At 39.2% G+C, this 19,001-nt stretch overlaps 1 protein-coding gene across 1 annotated transcript; it reads left to right on the top strand.

Annotated features, from left to right (window-relative positions):
- The first annotated feature begins 333 nt into the window (after positions 1-333).
- On the top strand, positions 334-17,678 carry cpxm1a (carboxypeptidase X (M14 family), member 1a). The gene is made up of 13 exons (XM_062996365.1): positions 334-610; positions 2,667-2,776; positions 5,606-5,745; positions 5,912-5,996; positions 6,493-6,643; positions 6,742-6,830; positions 7,048-7,171; positions 7,696-7,892; positions 9,960-10,139; positions 13,261-13,555; positions 15,635-15,774; positions 15,866-15,968; positions 16,943-17,678. Exons 1-13 carry the CDS (start codon positions 334-336, stop codon positions 17,251-17,253), a joined length of 2,202 nt encoding a protein of 733 aa, XP_062852435.1. The 3' UTR covers positions 17,254-17,678.
- The last annotated feature ends 1,323 nt before the right edge of the window (positions 17,679-19,001 follow it).

The following is a 19,001-nucleotide window of genomic DNA, read 5'->3' as shown; positions in this document are numbered from 1 at the left end:
TATATATATATAATTCAATATCTGTAACCTTTAAACATGACAGCTTTAATTTTTTGAAACAGAACAGACCAAAGCTCTGGTTTACTGTCATTATTTTTGGAGTTGTGTTAAAATTAAAAGGAACTGAGTTAAATAACTTGTATACTATATTTTGTGCTCTCTAATATTGTATTAAACTCTGAATAAGCAATTATTTTGGTCACCAATCATTCAGCTACCATAAGCATTACGGTAACAGCTGGATTATATTACATGGCTGGCTCTTGGTCTGGCTTATCCAGGTTCTTTAGTTTATGTTGCAGCCAGACTGTTGGAAGTCGGTGCAGAATGAAAATGTTTGGAACTGTGAGCGTTAAACTGCCGGTACTGCTGCTGTTAATGCTGGAGTATTTATCACATCCTGCCACGTCCTATAAAAACGGCACAATAGAAAGCAATCCGACCAGCACTGTATTTAATGATACAAATGCATTTGTTATAAATTCTGGTAATACGACTGAAGATGTGGCTGATCCGGAGCGCACGGCGAAACCCGCAGTTAATGACACTAAGCGCAATGTGACTGATGGGCAGAAAGAAAACAATGATACAGGACACAATACTAAACACAGTGAGTATAAAGATATTAATCAGATTGTGGGTTCTAGGTGTATGAAAGGAAACAAGGTTAGATCACTATATGAAGAAAATTCTAATGTGTTTAACTGGTGTGTATTGTGATTGTTATATGAATTTCTATTAAAATGTTTGTAAACCCCCGATGTGACAAAGTTAGACTGAAATCTAGACTTCAACTCATTTACATTGGAAAATGTGAACAGAAAACAGTAGTTCATCAGTGTCTGGAAGCTCAACATACTTAATAGAGATGTCTTCTATGAAAAGGCTAATTTGTTTAGGCTACAATCTCCTGCAATACTGCAAACCACTGATTGTGTAGCTTTTAACATGTTTACAACTTAATTCTATGTGTGTACCTTATACACCGTTTGCATATGGGTCATTGACATAAGTTTTTACGTTCATTATTTTCCTTTAACATAAATTGCTAAATACTTTAAAACTACTTCACTTTTTTAATTTGCTGCATTCATTTATTTATTTATTTTTTTTTTTTTTTTTTTGCATTTTCCATTGGAAAATTCTGAAATGTCAGATAAGGTAACCAACCAATATAATATAAATAGTAAGTCGCATGAAATTTGGAATAAAATGTTTTGATTTTATTCTGGCAGAAACCTGGAAATAATAATTTTTAAAAAAAACAGTCAAAATTTTGTCTTTTACATTTCAATACCAGTGCAGTACAATTAACAACAAAGGATTTTATTTTGGTAATGTTTTAAGAAAATACTGGACAGTAATGCATAATTTTTAAAGACTGCAGTGACCTTTATCGTGCAGTGATAAAGTCAGTAACCCTTCTATGAATTTTAAAATACAGTATTTGCTCCATAAGCCAACTTTACCATTTCCACTGTTTTAAAAGATGTTTAAAAGTTTAAACATGTTTTAATAGAATAGTTTCCAACAATGAAACATAAACACTATAAAGATGTAACAAGTTTTATTTATTTTAATAATTTTTATTCATCTGTGGTTGCTTTTTCTAACGTAAAATGGTGAAATTGTTTTTCTTCTTTAAAAAATTCATTTATGCAATTTTAACAGGTATAAATATACTAATATCAGAGTATTTTAAAATGAATTTTAATTGCCTTCTGATTTGCCTTGTTGTATTTCTACTGGGTGGAGCTGCATTAGAAGTGTTTTAATTGTAAAAGGTACTATACAAACAGACCTGAAAGAGACTTAGACCTTTTGAATTTCATTGCATGTTCAAACCTATGTTAAACTTACTTTGTTCAACAGTCTTTTTTATGGTTGATCTAATATGTTATACATATTGTTACTTTGTATCTCTTGACAGTACTAGGAATTGTATTAAACACTGGTTGCAGTGTATAGTAGGTAAGATTTATACAACAATCAATTCTAATGAATTGTTTGTTTTTAAAGTAGAAACTAAAATGTGAATAGAGTTATTTGATCACAACAGTCAAGCCAGTTAGTTCGCCAAGACATGGAGCAAAGTGGTTCTTTAGAAAATTCAACAGGTTGATGGGAAATAGAGGATGTTTTCCTACAGAACCAATTGTATGCATTTTCTGGAAGAACCAGTTACATGCATTCCTATAATTTGCAAGCACCGTAAAAGTACTGGAATGAGTTGTTACATCATAACAGTCTGTTATGGTTAGTAGCCCTGTGTATGCTGCACAAGTTAGTGTATTGATTTTTATTTGATATGTAGCAATATGGTGCAGTGGATATTTGCCCAAGAGGAAATGAATCATCTTTGCACACTAAGCAAGCAAAAAGCTGTTAAAACAAAACAGTTCAGATGCACACCCTTGCAGATAATACTGAAATGCTTAGATTGAAATGTATAGCATAGTTGTGCCACAACTAGAATAATGTGACAAGCATTTAATAATAATAATAAGCATTAAATAAGATTGTATTATTTCAGTTTTTAAAACATTTATCTTGTGTTTATTTGATGACTAAATGTCAGACTATTTTTTGCCTTTAGGGTTCATTCTCTTACTCATACTCTGTTCTTCTATATATGCCTGTTTTCTCTCTTACCCTTCCCCCTACAGACTGTCCACCTCTAGGTCTGGAGTCTCTGAGAGTGTCTGATTACCAGCTACAGGCTTCTACATCTTTGAGCAATGGATTAGGCCCCCACCGTGGACGCCTTAACATTCAGGTCACCCTATTTTCCACGTGTGTGGTTTTGATGGTTTGTTAGCTATGCAGGAATTTGATATGTTTAAAAATGTGTGTTTGTGTGAGAGATAAAAAAAAAAGACTCCTTAGTCTACACTATAGAAAGGAAATCAGCCTGATAATCTGAAAAAGTATTTAATAGGTTAGGACTTGGACATAGTGATTATGAATAAAATAAGAAAGTGACTGTGATTGTGAAACTAAAAATGTGAAGGAAGCCAGGGTTCCCAAGAAATGGATGAGTGGGAAAGAGATGAATATGAGGTGGGAGTTAAAACTTGAACCTTAACACTGATATATTTTTGCAGAAGTTTGCAAAAGCTAGTAAAAAAAAAAGTAAGTATGTAAAATATCTCCTATGATGACTGCTTCGGCAAAGCTGAAATCTGGCAGTATCTGGGCTGCTACTCATTTCCTTACCTGAGCTTTCTTGTTTTCTTTTCTTATTTTTCATTCCGGTGTATCATGTCCTTTCCTAAGAAAGAATAAAATGAGAGAGGCATTAGGGTCAAACACATTTTCCAAATCAAGTGTCTCTTTATAGCGTAATAATTTACAGATCTGTCCAGAATTTATTTGTGCCATAGACTCAATGTTCTTGGAATAGGCTTGTTTTGAATCCCTAGGAGTGTCACAACACAAGCAGCTGAAAATTGAGCACAGTGCTGTCTTACAAATACTTATATTTACTAAAACGTTTACCAATCCTCTATCCATAACAAATGAATAGCGTTTTTCTCTTCCAACCACTTCCACCAATTTTCCCCTGTAACTAACACACATACCTACGTGTGCACTAGCCAATTGCTTCTTGCACCTGAAAGCGGGTTTATATGGAGATCCGTATTACACATGGAGAGATCAAAATTATCTTTTGTTTGTTATTCTAAACCTTAACGAACATAAATAATATAGTCATAAACCTGCATAAATATAAATATAATTCCTAATACTTATTAATTTATGATGCTTAATTCCTTTGTTTGCCCACAACTTAATGTAAAAAATATTTATAATATATAATATACAAAATTTAGACCACCTGTTGTGCGTGTGTGTGTATGTGGTCAGGTTTACATGATGGAAGTAATTAAAACTGGTCAAGAGGGAAAAGGTAATTATATATATATACAGTGTATCACAAAAGTGAGTACACCCCTCACATTTCTGCAGATATTTAAGTATATCTTTTCATGGGACAACACTGACAAAATGACACTTTGACACAATGAAAAGTAGTCTGTGTGCAGCTTATATAACAGTGTAAATTTATTCTTCCCTCAAAATAACTCAAAATACAGCCATTAATGTCTAAACCACCGGCAACAAAAGTGAGTACACACCTAAGAGACTACACCCCTAAATGTCCAAATTGAGCACTGCTTGTCATTTTCCATCCAAAATGTCATGTGATTTGTTAGTGTTACTAGGTCTCAGGTGTGCATAGGGAGCAGTTGTGTTCAATTTAGTAGTACAGCTCTCACACTCTCTCATACTGGTCACTGAAAGTTCCAACATGGCACCTCATGGCAAAGAACTCTCTGAGGATCTTAAAAGACGAATTGTTGCGCTACATGAAGATGGCCAAGGCTACAAGAAGATTGCCAACACCCTGAAACTGAGCTGCAGCACAGTGGCCAAGATCATCCAGCGTTTTAAAAGAGCAGGGTCCACTCAGAACAGACCTCGCGTTGGTCGTCCAAAGAAGCTGAGTGCACGTGCTCAGCGTCACATCCAACTGCTGTCTTTTAAAGATAGGCGCAGGAGTGCTGTCAGCATTGCTGCAGAGATTGAAAAGGTAGGGGGTCAGCCTGTGCTCAGACCATACGCCGCACACTACATCAAATTGGTCTGCATGGCTGTCACCCCAGAAGGAAGCCTCTTCTGAAGTCTCTACACAAGAAAGCCCGCAAACAGTTTGCTGAAGACATGTCAACAAAGGACATGGATTACTGGAACCATGTCCTATGGTCTGATGAGACCAAGATTAATTTGTTTGGTTCAGATGGTCTCAAGCATGTGTGGCGGCAATCAGGTGAGGAGTACAAAGATAAGTGTGTCATGCCTACAGTCAAGCATGGTGGTGGGAATGCCATGGTCTGGGGCTGCATGAGTGCAGCAGGTGTTGGGGAGTTACATTTCATTGAGGGACACATGAACTCCAATATGTACTGTGAAATACTGAAGCAGAGCATGATCCCCTCCCTCCGGAAACTGGGTCGCAGGGCAGTGTTCCAGCATGATAATGACCCCAAACACACCTCTAAGACGACCACTGCTTTATTGAAGAGGCTGAGGGTAAAGGTGATGGACTGGCCAAGCATGTCTCCAGACCTAAACCCAATAGAACATCTTTGGGGCATCCTCAAGCGGAAGGTGAAGGAGCGCAAAGTCTCGAATATCCGCCAGCTCCGTGATGTCGTCATGGAGGAGTGGAAAAGCATTCCAGTGGCAACCTGTGAAGCTCTGGTAAACTCCATGCCCAGGAGAGTTAAGGCAGTTCTGGGAAATAATGGTGGCCACACAAAATATTGACACTTCAGGAACTTTCACTAAGGGGTGTACTCACTTTTGTTGCCGGTGGTTTAGACATTAATGGCTGTATATTGAGTTATTTTGAGGGAAGAATAAATTTACACTGTTATATAAGCTGCACACAGACTACTTTTCATTGTGTCAAAGTGTCATTTTGTCAGTGTTGTCCCATGAAAAGATATACTTAAATATCTGCAGAAATGTGAGGGGTGTACTCACTTTTGTGATACACTGTATATACTATGTGTGTGTGTGTGTGTGTGTGTGTGTGTAGTCAGGTCTGGAGGATGAAGATGAATATGATGGGGCATGGTGTGCTGCCACAGAGGATAAGGACCAATGGTTACAGCTGGATTCTCTTAGAATGACACTTTTTACAGGGGTCATTCTACAAGGAAGAAATTCCATCTGGAGGTCAGCATGAGCACTAAACTAATTCACATACCACACTAAATCTAGTCTAAATATACACTTTTAAAACAGCATTACTAGCTTTTGTCTTTAATTATTTTAATATAATTTAATTAGTTTTCCCTGCTTTATATTTCAAATTGTTATATTTGTGTTTATGTGTGTGCAGCCTGCACTGGGTCACTAAGTACAAGGTGCAGTTTAGTAATGACTCCATAACTTGGCAACCCTGCATGAATGGATCACAAGAAGCAGTAAGTTGAGTTGTTACCATACACACACACACACACACACACACACACACACACACACACACACACACACACACTTTTTGGTGTTGGATCATTCTCAGCACTGCTGTGACACTGACATGGTGGTGGTGTGTTAGTGTGTGTTGTGCTGGTATGAGTGGATCAGACACAGCAGCGCTGCTGGAGTTTTTAAATACTGTGTCCACTCACTGTCCACTCTATTAGACACTCCTACCTAGTTGGTCCACCTTGTAGATGTAAAGTCAGAGACGATCGCTCATGTATTGCTGCTGTTTGAGTTGGTCAGTGTAGAAACAAGGAGGTGGTTTTAATGTTATGACTGATCAGTGTACTGTATATGTGTGTGTAAATTAAAATGAGATTAAATAAATATTTTTAAGTTACAATTATTTGGGAATAAATGAAAGCTCCTCTAATCACTTCTGCACCCATAATTTCTTGTGTTCCTATACTATAAAGTGTGTTTGGCTTTGTTTAGGTGTTTGCAGGCAATTTTGATCTGGAGACACCTGTGCTGGCTTTGTTCCCCAAGCCCACAGTGGCCCAGTACATTCGCATTAACCCACAGAACTGGTTCAGAAATGGCACTATCTGTCTAAGAGCTGAAATTCTGGGCTGCTCCATGCCAGGTTTCATTTTATACCAATACAACAAGATCAATTAAATATTATTTTTAATAGGAATATCTTTTGGCAGCTTCTTTGTTTGTATATGTGTCTGCACACAGATCCTAATCATCTGTATCCATGGGAGCCAGAGAGGGTTTCCACAGACAAGTTAGATTTCAGACATCATAACTATGCTGAGATGAGAAAGGTAAGAGATTACAGTTGTACAAATGTCAATAATGTTCACCACAAAAAATCATATTATGTCATCATTTAATTTGCACTAATACTGTTAAGTTCCACAGGATTAAAAAGTGCAGTTAATAAGAAAAGGTGATGTTAACACAGTGGTAAACATACCTACTCAGTTCATCTGGAAAGTCTTGAAAATAGAATTAATAAATGATCTGTGGTTCTGTGTGTAGTTAATGAAGGACGTGACTGATGAGTGTCCTGATATAACACGGATCTACACTATTGGGAGGAGCTACACTGGTCTTAAACTTTATGTTATGGAGATTTCAGATAATCCTGGAAAACATGAACTAGGTAAGAAAGTAATACTGAGATTTGTCGGTTTGCTTTTTAAGTAAATAAACAAGGCATGCAAGTAACCCGTATGTAAAAGTGATAAGTATACACAGATGTATGTGTGTTTTTAATGTCCAGAATCATAAGTTGTACTGATGTATAGCAGTGCCACGTTGTACTGCAGTTCTGCTTAAAAAACAACCACTTGCAACAGACCGCACATTTTAACGCCAAGCTAATGGTGTTTATGTAAGAGAGGCCGAGTCCCACTGGAGCATACAAGATACACACGCTCATATTACAAATGATGTATTAACAGCAAGATAATATCAAGGCATAATCCATGTCTTTGCATGACATATTAATGTCACCATCTTTTTTTTTATTATTTTGCTGCCAAAGTAAATCTTCAAATGAACCTAAAACAGAATAAAACAATTTTAAATGAGAAACAGATAATCAGATCATTATTTTTCAGATCAGTTTTAGATCAGTAAAGAACATTTTCTACCCACTGATCCATTGGTGTTTATTATGTGCAGGAGAACCAGAGTTCCGCTATGTTGCTGGAATGCATGGTAATGAGGCTTTGGGTCGGGAATTAGTGTTGAACCTTATGCAGTACATCTGTCAAGAGTACAAACGTGGAAATCAGCGAATAATTCGGCTTGTGAAAGAGACGCGTATACATCTTTTACCTTCCATCAACCCTGACGGATATGAGGCAGCATATCAAAAGGTAAAATTTACTTAACATGTTGGATACTTGTTTTAGAGAACTTCAACATTAAGTGTTTAAACATTTGTGTCTATTTTAAGTTTTTTTAAGTATGGTAAGTAAAAGTATACATAAAATAGCTTAGATTATTATTTTGGCAAACATGTCAGTGTTCGATGTACTAAGATTAACTGATGCTCTGTTCGGGGTGTGTTCTCGCCTTAAGTCCAGCTTGTTGGGTTGTCCCAATATTTTTTGTCAAGGTAGTGTATTTAACCACTTTTGTTCTTTTTGTGTAATATTTTTTAGTGCATAAAGTATATTAACTTTAAATTTATACAGTGTATCACAAAAGTGAGTACACCCCTCACATTTCTGCAGATATTTAAGTATATCTTTTCATGGGACAACACTGACAAAATGACACTTTGACACAATGAAAAGTAGTCTGTGTGCAGCTTATATAACAGTGTAAATTTATTCTTCCCTCAAAATAACTCAATATACAGCCATTAATGTCTAAACCACCGGCAACAAAAGTGAGTACACCCCTAAGAGACTACACCCCTAAATGTCCAAATTGAGCACTGCTTGTCATTTTCCCTCCAAAATGTCATGTGATTTGTTAGTGTTACTAGGTCTCAGGTGTGCATAGGGAGCAGGTGTGTTCAATTTAGTAGTACAGCTCTCACACTCTCTCATACTGGTCACTGAAAGTTCCAACATGGCACCTCATGGCAAAGAACTCTCTGAGGATCTTAAAAGACGAATTGTTGCGCTACATGAAGATGGCCAAGGCTACAAGAAGATTGCCAACACCCTGAAACTGAGCTGCAGCACAGTGGCCAAGATCATCCAGCGTTTTAAAAGAGCAGGGTCCACTCAGAACAGACCTCGCGTTGGTCGTCCAAAGAAGCTGAGTGCACGTGCTCAGCGTCACATCCAACTGCTGTCTTTGAAAGATAGGCGCAGGAGTGCTGTCAGCATTGCTGCAGAGATTGAAAAGGTGGGGGGTCAGCCTGTCAGTGCTCAGACCATACGCCGCACACTACATCAAATTGGTCTGCATGGCCATCACCCCAGAAGGAAGCCTCTTCTGAAGTCTCTACACAAGAAAGCCCGCAAACAGTTTGCTGAAGACATGTCAACAAAGGACATGGATTACTGGAACCATGTCCTATGGTCTGATGAGACCAAGATTAATTTGTTTGGTTCAGATGGTCTCAAGCATGTGTGGCGGCAATCAGGTGAGGAGTACAAAGATAAGTGTGTCATGCCTACAGTCAAGCATGGTGGTGGGAATGCCATGGTCTGGGGCTGCATGAGTGCAGCAGGTGTTGGGGAGTTACATTTCATTGAGGGACACATGAACTCCAATATGTACTGTGAAATACTGAGCAGAGCATGATCCCCTCCCTCCGGAAACTGGGTCGCAGGGCAGTGTTCCAGCATGATAATGACCCCAAACACACCTCTAAGACGACCACTGCTTTATTGAAGAGGCTGAGGGTAAAGGTGATGGACTGGCCAAGCATGTCTCCAGACCTAAACCCAATAGAACATCTTTGGGGCATCCTCAAGCGGAAGGTGGAGGAGCGCAAAGTCTCGAATATCCGCCAGCTCTGTGATGTCGTCATGGAGGAGTGGAAAAGCATTCCAGTGGCAACCTGTGAAGCTCTGGTAAACTCCATGCCCAGGAGAGTTAAGGCAGTTCTGGGAAATAATGGTGGCCACACAAAATATTGACATTTCAGGAACTTTCACTAAGGGGTGTACTCACTTTTGTTGCCGGTGGTTTAGACATTAATGGCTGTATATTGAGTTATTTTGAGGGAAGAATAAATTTACACTGTTATATAAGCTGCACACAGACTACTTTTCATTGTGTCAAAGTGTCATTTTGTCAGTGTTGTCCCATGAAAAGATATACTTAAATATCTGCAGAAATGTGAGGGGTGTACTCACTTTTGTGATACACTGTATATAATTTTCTTTTGAATCTGTATTTTCCAATAGTAACAAAAAAGAGTATTTATAAAAGTATTTATAAGCACAAAACTATATGTTCTAAACATTTGTGTGTCCCAGGGTTCAGAGCTTTCTGGCTGGGCATTAGGTCGCTACAGCTATGAGGGCATTGACATGAACCATAACTTTCCTGATCTCAACAACATCATGTGGGATGCTCAGGAGGTGGCAACAGACAAGAAGAAAGTCAGCAATCACTACATCCCCATGCCAGAGTACTACACCACAACTGAAGCAATGGTATGTATGACACATACTTGTTATATATAATAGCTGCTAGATTGATGATATCCTGGGTGTTGGACCAGTTAACATGCTTGTTTGGTTTCCAATTTCTCATTTCTCATGATAGTTAGCTGTGGTAACATCATAACGTTGGAGATGGGTGCCATACAGCTTCAAGGTCCCAAGAAAAACCTTGCCTCCCTTCTCTGTCAGTAGAGAGTTTAGCATGTTTATCCTGATGTACACTTGGGTTATTGTTAGAACTTTGATTTCCCCAATAAAAATATTTTTTGACAAATTAATGTGACCAACAATTGCCTTTAGCCAATAAGGTGCCAGCCTCACAAGAGGATCAACCTCTTGTTTACCCAATCTCACACAAACCTGATCCATCAAGAGAGGTGCCATGCACAAGGTGTATTTCTGATTTGTGCTCAGCATTTGTAGCTTGGATGAATCTTATTATAATATTTCTTATATTTCTTAAGTTAGTAACTTTGACTTAATTCTATTCATAGTTTAGGTTGGGAAATACAGGACACTGCAGCAGCGGTCTCGAGTTCAAATCCCAATTGTGCTATTGCCCAACAGGGCACCAACACAGACACACGATTGGCTTTGTGCCTGTAGGGGGGAGGGACAACAATCGAATGGTTCCCTGTTGCTGCTGCAATTAAGACCTCTGCTTTCCAGTCGAGGTGCCTGCACAGGGGCAGCTCATCATGAATGGAAGTGCGTGTCTCTTCTTACATGATACTGCGCTCTGTGAGACCCCGTCCCTTGCAAGTGAAAGAAAGCAATGCTTGTCGGGGTTGGTGGGGAGCTCGAGCATGTAACAACCACTGCGCTCCTTGTTTGGGGGCTGGGGGTGGTGGCAGTCTGGATTGGGTGAAAAAGTGGAAAAAGTGAATAAAAAGTAGATAATAAAGAAATACGTCTTATCTGTAGAACTGAAAACCCTGATTAGTATTTACATTACATTAAACCACGCAGTCTAAAACATGATATTCAGGCATTTCAGTTTTGAGTACAGTGAACACTTAAACAGATGCGAACATGCTCACCACAAACACAGCCTAGATATTTGGGGTCATGCAGATCTTAAAAGAATGTGAGCACTTCCTGAGCTGAATCTCCCTGTGCTTGGGCCTCTCACATAAGAATAACCAAACAGGGCAAGTAATGTAGAGACAAACATATGAAAATTGCTTTTTTAAAGTCTAATAATGAAAGTAAATGTTTTCCCAGTGTACATTCTGCTTCAGCAGTGTTGTTTTAGTGAGAGAACTAATGATATGGGATTTGATATTAGACTGTGACTGAAGGTTTGCCAAATATCCTGGTTTAGCATTTTTGCAACAGTAAATTTAACTGTAAAAAACTTTAGGGGACAAAATTGTGTGGTAAACGGGCATCTTGGGCTGCCTGCCGGCTTACGTCACCGACCGTGAGAGAGCTGCATTTCCCATGATCAGGGCACTACTAAATTCACAGGAAAATGTGCTTCATTTTACAGACCTTGTTTTTCAAAAATCACAGATTTCACAGATTTTTAAAGAAAAGAGCCACATTTCACAGCAGTCATTAAATAACAGTCATAAATTAAATGATAGAATAAATGGAAGCTACAATACACAGCACAGCCTACCTGAACGGCTGAAACATCCAGCGAAGTGCAAGGTTTCACGCTCCGTCTTAAATATGAAAATTGTCGTCCGTGTTTTGTTAAAAAGCTAAACACAACCCTTAAAGTTTGAATTTCACAGCAAATTGCATATTACACGGGAAACTACTAATTTCACTGTCCGTGATGTGATTTTCATGTCTGTTAATTAGTTAGGGCCTTAATCATGATGCAGCGCTGCCACGGCCAAAACAGAAATAAGGGTTAAAATGGGATTAATGCTCTATTAATGGGATTAATACTAACTGGCCACTATATCTGCATGGTGGGGGCCAGACTATGTGTGGGTGGGTCTTCATACGCTGTGTAAGGACCCTGATTGGCAGAAGAGACGCCTGTGCAGAATGCAGGGGCGAGAAGAGGACGTGCTCTCCTTGGATGCAATATGGTATGTCTCAGCAGCGGAAGACTTTAGTGTGCTAAATCGGGAGGAAAATTGGGAGAAAATCCATTAAAAAAAGATAGAAAATAAATAAAAATAATAATTGTTTTAATATAAGTATTGTTGATAAAGTGTTATTAAGTGGATTGTGGACTGAAAACAGCATCTGACTGGCTTGAGTCCCTTACTGCACTAAAATTTTTACTGCTTACAAATAAAATCTGACAGACTCCCCTGGTAAATCACTAACATTGTATGTTTGTGGAGAAAAGCACAACCTGTGCTTGTAGTTCACTGGGTAACCATTCAAAATAAAATGATCTGCTATTTAAGCCACAGTAGCCCTTCTGCTGGTCCATACCAGAGGCTATAGTCTTAATTTTTTTTGGCATCAATGAGCCTTGGCTGCCCAAAAACCTGTTTGAGTTTTGTTGTTTGTCCCCCACTTGGACAGGTCGGGTGGTACTCACCACGGCTGTCTGTGAGTAACCCTTGCTGTTTCAGAAACACAGTTGTCTGGTCATAATGATTTTGCCCCTATCAAAGTTGATATCCACTAAAATCTTTACTGCATACAAATAAAACTCTGACAGACTCTCTTGGTAAATGGCTAAACATTGTATGTTTGTGGTGAGAAACAAATCCTGTAATTGTGGTTCATTGTGTAACTATGAAAGCCACAATATAACCTCATGCACCTTGGATTAAGCTGTTACTGTACAAACCACAACACATTGAAATGATTTATTTATTTCTCAAGACATGATGCTGGCTAATTAGCACATGATTTTTTAGGTTTGCTCTTGAGAACTGCAGGGCACACGGAAGTGCATTTATAATGTTGACTAAAAGGAGTGATTTTAACCCAATTAAAAGTCCAAGCCAGACCTGCATTTCTTTGTTGACAGTTCTCAACTTATCGCAAATTATGTTTTGTCTTTTTTAATGGTTTGAATAAAAATAATGTTAAAGATCTTATATACACACATATACAAATAATATAATCATCAAAGCATTAAATTTATTGCATTATTCATTTTAGACTTTCTTTTCATGCATCTGTCTGAAAGGTGGCTCCAGAGACACGGGCATTAATAAGCTGGATGCAGGACATTCCATTTGTCCTGAGCGCTAACCTGCATGGAGGAGAGCTGGTGGTCACTTACCCGTTTGACTGCACTCGAGACTGGATCCCTCAGCAGGACACACCTACAGCAGATAACGACTTCTTTCGCTGGTTGGCAGCTGTCTATGCTTCCAGCAATCTGGTCATGGCAAACCCTGACCGCAGGATGTGTCATTTTGAGGACTTTCAGCAGCACAACAACATTATTAATGGAGCTGATTGGCACACTGTACCAGGAAGTAAGAAAAGGCTAAACTCTCATTTTTTTGCATACTTATTCATAGTTTTAATAATAAATATTTAAACTGCTACCAAAACTACAAATTAGTGCTTTATTCTAATCCAGATTACAGTTGTTCCTGCAATACCTGAAAACACTGTACATGAGGCAGGATTTTGTAGGGCCAACCTATTGAACAGTGGCCTACACACATTCGTTTACATAGTGACTTACAACCAGGAGCAATTTAGAACAGCCAATCTACATTCAGCTTTCTTTCACCTCACCTGGAGAAAACTCACACAACATTAGGGCAGGGAAAATGCGTTCTGAACGACAGCGACCAGAGGTGAGGTTTAAAACCAGAGTCCAAAGACCCTGTGCTGTACAGCACCAACATTCACTTTGATGCTACTGTGGTACCCAAAAAAGAATACTTTTCAGCAGTGAGGTGGGAGTGTAGCAGTGGCGATTTCTCTAAGACTGCAAGGGAAGCTCAGCTTCCCCTAAAATGTCAAAAATTAAATGGTCAAATATGTACAGTTGTGTTAACATTTCATTGACTACAAATGCGTTAGAACACGTTCATCTCGAAGACAAGTTCGTTCAGAATCAGCTACTTATCACAAATTGACTGACTCGATATTGTCAATGCATTTGCCCGTAAAAGCTGAGCATCTATTCACTTCAACGGGACTGCATGGAACAGTTTTTTTCATTGCTTCGAAACTCGCCAGTCATTGGATAAATGCCACGATTTTGTCTGGACGCGGAGCTTCTGCAAGATGATTGGAGGATCAGTCGAAAGGCTGAATCCCGTTTTGATTGACAGCTATTTTGAGATCTACACCATCACTTAATCACTGGGAGCTTCAGTCCCATCGCGGATTTTGCGAGTGAAGTCGAAAGACAAACTGCTACCCATTTCCTTCTTGAAAAGGAACGGAGGGCAGAATTTATGTATAAAAAAATTTACAAATTTTATGATGTAAGCCGACAATGGGCTTCCCCTTTTTGAAAGACCAGCAGCCACCACTGGAGTGTAGCTACTTGTTCTGAAAAGGTTTTTCTTTTTTAAATAGCTCAGGTGGCACAGCGGTAAAATACACTAGTACACCAGAGCTGGGATTTCGAATACATTGTATCGAATCTCAGATCTGCCATCTGCCACAATTGGCTGTTGTTCACAGGGTGGGACAAGCCGAACCAGGGTTCCTCATAACTGGTGCAAAATCAAGTAGCTCATAAGTTTATGTTAATGTACAAAACATGGATATAAGCGTTATTTACTTGAGTTAGTTACTTGAGCACCTCTACATGTTTTACCCAATAATCACTCAGAAACTAACAAAAGCATCAAACGTATCAAAAGAAATCCAAAATTAAATATCCACAGCCTCAAGTGGAGAGAGTAGAGAGATAAGGGATATAGTTATTTGTCACAAATGGGGCAGCCATGTGACATGCCAACCAAATTCTTGAAAAAAGAATAAAGAGAGAGGAAGCAGGGCTGGCTATAAAAGGACCAGAGAAGCCACTACACCAACTGACACTGGCCATGTCCGGTGTGGATTTATCGGTGGGGTCTTCTCATGAAAATGCTGTCATGCTGCCTCTATAAACTACAAAACAGTACGGAAAGTGTTCTATTTTTATTTAGGCTATAAAATCTGAATCAGCCATAAAACATGTTATTGGTGGACTTCTAAAAAATAATGCTTACTGTCATCTTGCTTCTTGCTGTCTGCATGATTGTGGCATAGTCACAAATAACATAACAGTGATTCATGTATTATATTAGTGAAGTTTCTATATTACTGCTGATTTACAAATATGATACATTGTTCAGTGTTCTGTGTATTGTTTACGAATGCAGTCTATCGTGATTATTACACTTTCAATAATGTAATGTACATGCCTTGGGCTAAAATCTAGGTGGTTTATTCGGATGTCTTATATAATAAAGGCTTTAATCCAGTTTTAGTTATTAAAGTATGCAGTTTACATGACCGCTTGAATATCCTATAACCGATAATAAATGTTATAGAAGTGTACTTCACGCAACAGTACATGTAACACAATGTCTTTGTGTTTGTAGGTATGAATGACTTCAGCTACCTGCACACGAACTGTTTTGAGGTGACTGTAGAGTTGTCGTGTGATAAATTCCCTCATGCCAGTGAGCTTCCTACTGAATGGGAGAATAACAAGGAGTCTCTTTTGCTGTACATGGAGCAGGTACATGAACTTCTACCCTCGTTCCTGATCTACTTCTCTTTACCTACAATCCTCACCATTCTCGTGCACTGATCTGATCTGCTTCTTTTAGGTGCACAGAGGTATAAAAGGTGTGATAAGGGATAAAGACTCGAAGAAAGGTATTGCAAATGCTATAGTTAAAGTTGAAGGCGTGGACCATGACATCAGAGCAGGTATGTATGTTAGAGATGTTCTAATAATCAAACCCTATGCATTTTATACAAACAGTGCATGACCGAATGTTTGTCGAAAGCTGGTTATGGGCATTTGCATTTAGTAAAACACTCCTTCATTATTTTGCTATAACAGCCTCCATTGTTCTGAAAAGGCTTTTCCTTTTAAAATAGCTCAGGTGGCGCAGCACTAAAACACGCTAGCACACCAGAGCTGGGATTTCGAATACATCGTGTCAAATCTCAGCTCTGCCATCCGGCTGGGCTGGATGGCTATATGAACAACGATTGGCTGTTGTTCACAGGGAGGGACAAGCCGGACCAGGGTTACTCATAACTGGTGTAATTGCGACCTCTGCTGGCTGATTGATGGCACCTGCACAGAGTTGGGGAATAATGCTGATCAGGGTGTGGCTCTCCGTGCACAAGGCTGAGCCACATATGAACTCGCCTTGTGTAGGTGAAAAGATGCAGCTGGTACTGCACACGTGTCAAATTCCATCACAGGTCATCTTCACCTTGCCCATTTACTCACACTTAGGGGCAATTTAAATCTACCTTCTATATGTTTTGGGAGGTAAGAGGTGACTAGAAGCTATGATCAAAACCAGGCATCCAAACCCCATGGTATTATGCAGGATCCACACCACTCTGTGCCAGGAACAAAAACAGAATAATTTCCAATCTACAAGTGATAGCTTAAGTGTTAAATCCCAGTTAAATAGCAAATGTCAAAAGCAGACCAACTTAAGCTAAAATCTTCTGATCTTACCATGCTCTGTTCACTTTTGCAGAGCAACATTGGTGACAATGTCTAATATGACCAGGGTTTGAGCAGTGGGTATGACTAAAATGGCCAAACCCACCAATTTGTTACTGGACATTCTGAGAAATGTACATATGTTATGTAAGATGCACTGGTTGATGATTAGAAGCTCTAATGTTTTCTTGCATGCTTCTTCGTCCTTACATAGCTGTTGATGGCGATTACTGGCGCTTGCTGAACCCAGGCGAGTATAGCGTAATTGTGTGGGCAGAAGGCTACTTCCCTGTAAAACGCCACTGCACTGTGGGTTCCGAACCACGGGCCACTATCTGTGACTTCAACCTCACAAAAACCCCACAAGAACGAATCAAGCAGATTCTGGCCAAGGGTGGGAAGATCCCGCGGGACGACCAGCTCCGCATCCGAGCCCTGCGAATGCGCAAACTCAGAGTGAGCACCAAGATTGTGAACCGCCGGAGAGAGCAGCAGCTACGTCGTGCCAAAACCAGGAGGAAGTGATAAACACACAGCCAATCACAACACAAACAAATGAGCCAGGCATTACTTACAGAATCTGAGTCAGAAGATGGCTTGTGAATGAGTCTTACTATACTGACATGCTGCACACGTTCTTCTGGCTTGAGACTAACGACTCACAATGCTGTTAGCTAAAACTATTCATTATCAAATGTATAGAGCGAATGTATAGTTTCATTCTTTACATTAGGACTACCCTTGATGTGATCTTCATAATCTGATGGCTGGTTTCCTGAATCAAGGTTAGTTCTGATTGCATCAACGATATTTTAATTAATTTCATGACGTGGATTAATCAATGAGTAAAATCCAGCACTGTTTTTTATGGTTGATGCAAAGGTAGTTGACTTTTTTGAAGGTGTAGCTGGTTTCTACAATCTTTTTTTCTACAATCTTTTTTATTAATATGTAACAAAAACGCTTTTTATAAATTTTAATAAAAAAAACCGTAGTCTAGCCTTTTGTGTGTTTTTTCTTTATTCATCACTGTGTAATGAGTATTTTTCATATAGTTGCATCTAAATAAACAATATTGGCAGCGACTAATTAGACTAACATTGATTTAAGTCCTGGCTGGCCAGGCATGTACACAGACATGATTGTTTGTTTATTTATTAGGATTTTGACGTCATGTTTTACACTTTGGTTACATTCATGACAGAAACTGTAGTTACTCATTACACAAAGTTCATCAGTTCACAAGGTTATATCGAACACAGTCATGGACAATTTTGTATCTCCAATTCACCTCACTTACATGTCATTGGACTGTGGGAGAAAACCGGAGCACCCGGAGTAAACCCACACAGACACGGGGAAAACATGCAAACTCCACACAGAAAGAACCCGAACCGCCCCACCTGGGGATCAAACACAGGACCTTCTTGCTGTATGGCAACAGTGCTACCCACTTAGTCCCCGTGCAATGAAGTGGCACCATGTCTATGGTATTTCTGCCTTTTGTCCAGTGTTCCCACGAGCCTGGTTAGAATAAGGTGGTTGATGATGAAATGAATGAAATAAAATAAACAAATAAACAACGCACTTATTTTAAAGTTACTACTATAGAAAAGCCAACAGAACAACATATCATCATCCTGGTTCAAGCTTACACCTGTCTCATATAATGTAGAGTGTTTTAAGAGCTAGTAATTATATACATTTAAACTGAACTTGGTTAACATGTTAATTTCATGTCCATTAATCATTACTATAGATAAAACCTTTTATATTTATATACATTTCACTTGGCAATGCATATGTGCTTTATTGTTGACACTAAAAGCCACTTCAGACATACACAAATCTTTTTATTTCTATTTTATTTATGCATTTTCTCCCATTTTCTCCCAATTTAGCATAGTAAATTTGTCTTCCGCTGCTGGGGGATCCCTGATTGCAGTTGAGGTGGGTATATTGCTGCTCACGCCTCCTCCGACCCACGCGTAGCCCTTTGCAGAACCCTTTTTCACCTACAGTATGCACTCTGCACAGGTGCCTCTCTATCTGCCAATCAGGGTCCTTACACAGCATCTGAAGACCCCACCCACACAGTCCGGTCAATCCCGCCCTAGCAGAACCGTGTCTGCTGCAGGCACTGCCAATTATGCCCCCGAACGGAGGAGTTCAGAATCTCGGCGCTTGTGTGCTAGCGGAATATCCCGCTGTGCCACCTGGGCACCATCCACGCATCTTTATTTCTATAGTAAAATCACTGGTTATTAATATAC

The sequence above is a fragment of the Trichomycterus rosablanca genome, chromosome 5, assembly GCF_030014385.1.
Source record: "Trichomycterus rosablanca isolate fTriRos1 chromosome 5, fTriRos1.hap1, whole genome shotgun sequence".
NCBI lineage: Eukaryota > Metazoa > Chordata > Actinopteri > Siluriformes > Trichomycteridae > Trichomycterus > Trichomycterus rosablanca.
This window is presented reverse-complemented; position numbering and strand designations above follow the sequence as displayed.

What these genes read in the sequence shown, in the direction of transcription:
- cpxm1a (XM_062996365.1), top strand. Translation starts at nt 334, where the DNA reads ATGTTTGGAACTGTGAGCGTTAAACTGCCGGTACTGCTGCTGTTAATG. An exon ending in TCCTGGAAAACATGAACTAG is followed by an intron (nt 7,172 to 7,695) that starts GTAAGAAAGTAA and finishes TATTATGTGCAG; the next exon opens with GAGAACCAGAGTTCCGCTAT. An exon ending in ACACCACAACTGAAGCAATG is followed by an intron (nt 10,140 to 13,260) that starts GTATGTATGACA and finishes TCTGTCTGAAAG; the next exon opens with GTGGCTCCAGAGACACGGGC.